The 5,006-nt window shown below is 34.2% G+C and overlaps 1 protein-coding gene across 1 annotated transcript in view; it reads left to right on the top strand.

Annotated features, from left to right (window-relative positions):
- Positions 1 to 3,983: 3,983 nt before the first annotated feature.
- LOC109534012 (venom dipeptidyl peptidase 4) overlaps positions 3,984 to 5,006 on the top strand; it is a gene marked incomplete in the record, with an annotated part of 84,816 nt that continues 83,793 nt past the window's right edge. Inside the window, 2 exon segments of the mRNA XM_048664515.1 lie at positions 3,984 to 4,049; positions 4,098 to 4,420. Coding sequence (XP_048520472.1) covers positions 4,349 to 4,420 — 72 coding nt within the window.

Below are 5,006 nucleotides of genomic sequence, written 5' to 3'. Positions count from 1 at the left end.
GAATCCTTAAAAATATTTTTTATAGTACCTAAATTGAAATTGGACGCGCAGAATACTGGAATGGAGACCAAGAGAGGTAAAAAGGAGCAAGGGAAGACCGGAAAAAAGACGGTTGAACGACGTAAGAAAAGTGGCGGCAAATAGTGGATGGGGTTTGCGAAGGATAAGGAAAGATGGAATCAAATAGAAGAGATCTACATCCAGGAATGGAAGGATAATGGTTGACAAAAAAGAGAAATAGAACGTTGAAATTCCATCTTGAAATGATAGAGAAATAATTTTTTTCGTATTTTCCAAGTAAGCCCCAGTAATCCCTTAAAAGGGCGGGCCCCAATAACTAATCATAGGGTATATAAAAAAGCTTATGTACGGAGTGATTCGTAAACGTGTGTGTAAACTGATATTTTGTAATTTTTTGTGTGTGTCTGTAGTTCTACTGGTGAGTTTTGACTATCTATTGATTTTCGATTGGAGGCTTTTCTATAAAAATATCGAATCTTAAAATAAACATATTTTATAGCCCAACATTTAGCAGCGTTCATATCAATTTAGTTTGATTAAAATAAACAAATCTGGTAGTTTCTTAGTTAAACATCCACCGTCTGTCTAGCTTTTAAACAGCTCTAAATAATAATCGTATGGCAAAGTAAAGTTATTAGTTATTTCTGAGAAACAATTAATTAATTATATTCTTATCCCTCCTGGGTCTCAGTCAAAGTGTGAAGGAAAAATTTTGAATATCGTTTATTTCATTACGTTTCGGCGAGAGAACAGCTCCATCATCAGATTTAAAATTTACAGAAACTACTTAAAAACACATAAATTGACAATTAAAATATGTTGTACAAAAACTTTAATTTGTAAAGCGTTAAAACATTCATTAGTTCTTGAGGGAATAAATCCTTTCTTTTGCGAGAGCAAAACGTTTGTAAAACTTACCTCATAATTGGTAAACATTACGTTCTTTTAGGTCTTTGCTGTCTTGAAACTTAAATGTGTTTGAATTATTTTCTACATTTATAGTAGGTAAGTTTTTCAAATGTTTCCTATCCCAAAAGGAAGGTTTTCTTCCCTCAAGAACTAATGAATGTTTAAACGCGTAATGAAATAAACGATAGTCAAAATTTTTACTTCACACTTTGATTGAGGCCCAGAAACGATAAGAATATAATAACAATTGCACGCAGTCAGGAAAATAAATCAAAATAATTAATTAAGCCAATTAATTAGGAACTCGAAATTGAAACTTCTTAGCTGCAGCAAATACTTTTTGGGCTAAAAGATTTGCCTTATTGCCGTGTCTTTCATAGTAAAACTAAAAAAATATTTACAGTTTTTGAGAAGCAATTCGCTCAAATTGCTGCAGTGCAGATATAAGAACTACGCTCAATGAATCATAGAGATAATTTGTTTTTAACACCTTGCAGAGAGTTGATCGAATACGATACAAAAGTTATCGTATGTTTTTGGAAACATCATATAGACCAAAAACATACACTTATAAAATAATTTGATGATGTAACCATGTGTTTCTTGGAAAAATTCACTTTGTCATTTAGGTATTGCAGCATGAGCATTAATTAGCTCATTAGGTATGGAGGCATGGACAACTGGTCCATCGGAGTATGGCCATCGAATTTAATGTGCACTTTTCCGCTAATTTACCGACTTAACTTAGAGCTAACCTAGTTAGGAAGTTAGGAAGTAGTTGAGAACTACTATAGGAGTTGTCTCTAAGAACTGACCATTAGCGTCCTACTACTATAAACTGACTTACTCTATGTGACAAAGTGGCCGTCATCTGTGGAGTTATTTGGTCAAAGATGCTGGTTCAGTGACGCATATTTTAATTTTTAAGTAGCCCCATTAAAATAAGTCTAATAGACTTAAGTCCTGAGAACGTGAGGCGTCTCGTACCTCTAAACGCGGCATAAGATTCAATAAGTTTCCGCAAAAAATAAGAAAGTGAAAGTGAAAATGTTGTTCCACAAGCATATTATTCGTGTTATGTATGTATGTGTTGAGTATGTTGACAATTTGCTTTTGTTTTATTTATACAGGGTGGCCCGAAATTAGGTGGTCAAACGGAAACAGTGAAGTATTCTCTCACAAATAATATTGATTTTTCAAAAGAATAGATATCGAAAAATGCTCCCTAACGGAGCTACGCCTTCTTGAAGACGGGCCCAGTAGTAGGGTTTTTTGCAAATTATTTCTAAACGGTTTAACTTCAAAAAGTAAATTTTAAGAACTTTAGTAACTGAGATATGCTGAATCTAGATATGAAATTAAAAATGTATTAATGTAATTAATTATGTATTAAAAATAATTTGGGGTGGGGGTATAAGTAGAAAAAAGCTCTAGAGACTATCAATCAATCTTTAGCAAGGATTGCATCCCTTCCATTAGAAAAGAGTACAAGACTTAAGAGCCAACGACTTTCCAGCACGTACAGAATTTTGCCGTCGGATTCTAAGTCACTAACATGAGTTATAAAGCATTTGATGGTCGAATGAGGCACACCTTTCAAGAGGTAAAGTATTCAACAGTCATAATACTCATTTTTGGAGCCTCGAAAATCCGACAGTTGTTCTAAAGGCAAACTTCCTACATAGGTTATCTCTCTTTCAATGCGTAGGCAGGCGTCATAGGGGATATCTTGATAGGACCGATTATTTTACCAAATAGGTTAAATACCCGTAAATCATTATTTAAATTTTCTACAACATGATCTGCAAGAATTGCTAGAGGATATTCCTATAAGCACTCGGTTAAAAATGTTCTTCCAGCTGATGATGGGGCGCCAGCCCACTTTGGCCAACCTGTGAGAAATTGGCTAAACCAACATTTTCCAAGCTGGTGGATAGGTCGAGGTGGCGCAGTAAACTGGCCAGCTCGATCGCCTGATCTAAACCCTTTGATTATTATCTATGGGGTAATATGTCCAATATTATTGATGCCACATAAGTAGATTGCCCAGAAGAGCTTCTAAGGCAGATTTGTGCGGCCCGAAATCAAATAAAACAAACCCCTTTTGAAATTCTCCGTGTCACCCAATATATTAGGAAAAGGCCCAAAGTGTGCATTCAAGAAAATGAAAATTTGTTTAAACATTTACTTCAGGAAATTAGTGTCGATAATAATATTTACTTAAAATATAAAATGTGGATGGATAGCAGTGATATAATCGCAGTTTTAATTTCAGATCTAGATTGAACATATTAAAATTACTAGAGTTCCTAAAATTTACGTTTTGCAAAAAACCCTACTACTAGGCCCCTTTTCAAGGAAGCGTAGCTCCGTTAGGGAGCATTTTTCGATACATGTTTATTTGAAAAATTATTATTATTTTTGAGAACAGATTTCACTGTTTTAGTTTGGCCACCTAATTTCGGGACACTCTGTATAGTGTATTTGGTATGTAGCTTATCAGCTAAATAAAGACCGTCATTATTATTGTTATTATAAATGATACCAACTATTGATAAACAGTTCAACTAAAACCACGCAAAAATCTGAAACTGAACACGACGAAAGTAATTCCTTCGCATTAGTAAATAAATAAAAAATATAAAACTTAAATTTCTTTAAGACCAAAAAGAAATTTCTTTAGTTGTTTAATTTATTTCTTGTTTTGAACTGCCTGCCACTCGAAAATTAAGTCTATGTGTCCGAGGGCTTTCTCATAAATTCAAAACTGGGTCTGTTTCGTTTTCAAACGGCCACCCTGTATATTTAAATAAGACAAATTGTAAATATAAATATGTTTGTACTTAACAAATTCAATGACGCATAACATAAAACATTTTAGAAAACATATAGTGAATCGAATTGAATTCGATATTTCTCCGTAATCATTTGTTTGCTGTAACCGCAAGCCAATATGATTGAAATATCTCAGGTAATTGCTTCCACAATAATTTATTGTTTAATAATTTTATTGCCATGCGTTAATTATCAATCTCTGGTATAATTTAATAATCGTAACCAGACAAGATTGTTATCTAAATCAGTATAGCATCGCATCACACAGTTCCAGCATCAACATCGTAAGCAGTTTAGAAAGTAGATTCTGTCACCTAACATTAACATTGCAGAATTGTTTCTCGTACCTCCGTAGCCTGCCCACTTAAACTAAAGACGTCCAAACAGGTGTTTGTTTCTGCTGGCCTGCTTCTCCTGCTTCTATCAGTCCGGTTTGCAGTATTGTTCGAGCTGTGCGGTTTGTTTCTCGTTCAAATTGTCCGTTCAATGTCCGACGCCAAAACGCGCTTTTCGCGATGATTGCTTTGGTGTAGTATTTTCATATTTTGTGAATTTTAGTTGTACTTTGAGTTTTTGAGGAATCATGGCTGCAAACAACGGTACAACTGTGGTCGACAATGGAAGTTCCACTTTGGAAATTGGTCAAAGCAACCAGGTAAATAAATCAAAGATTTCACGTAGTTGCAATACATTTTTGCCAATTTTTCGCATTGTTAACGGTTGATATACAGGGCAGGTTTTTTCGATGATTAGTGAGTGCATGCGTCTCATAGTCTATAGGTGTAACGATATTTAAATGTGCAAATTATTGTTTAAATGTATTTGCTTATATTACGCGTAGAACAATTCAAATAGACCGGCTGGATTTTTCACAAATTTTCATTTTTATGACATTAACTTGTGCCTTTTTAAAACAGGCAAACATATTGGCCTTAATTTTACTTGAAGATTAACATCCTGATTTACCTTGATCTTGATCATTGATGATCTATACATCGCATTTTTGAGAGAAACTTGGACAATTTCTCAAACATTTAGGAGATTGTGCGACAAAATGCTATGTACAATTATTTATACGAAGCATTTGTGAAGTATATGAATTATCAGATTCTGGGTGAAAAACTTACGTGCTTATACAAGGCGCATGATACTTAAGCGGCTGATTTTAAAGTCATTTTGCTCAGTCAAAGGTAGGAAGCGGGTGTGTACACACTGGAAAAAACTCCAATCAAACGAGATTT

Source organism: Dendroctonus ponderosae, unplaced genomic scaffold (assembly GCF_020466585.1).
Source record: "Dendroctonus ponderosae isolate FM_Combo_2020 unplaced genomic scaffold, Dpon_F_20191213v2 Dpon_F_20191213_3, whole genome shotgun sequence".
In the NCBI taxonomy this organism is placed as follows: domain Eukaryota; kingdom Metazoa; phylum Arthropoda; class Insecta; order Coleoptera; family Curculionidae; genus Dendroctonus; species Dendroctonus ponderosae.
Note: the sequence above shows the minus strand (reverse complement) of the source record. Positions and strands in the feature narration are given on the sequence as shown.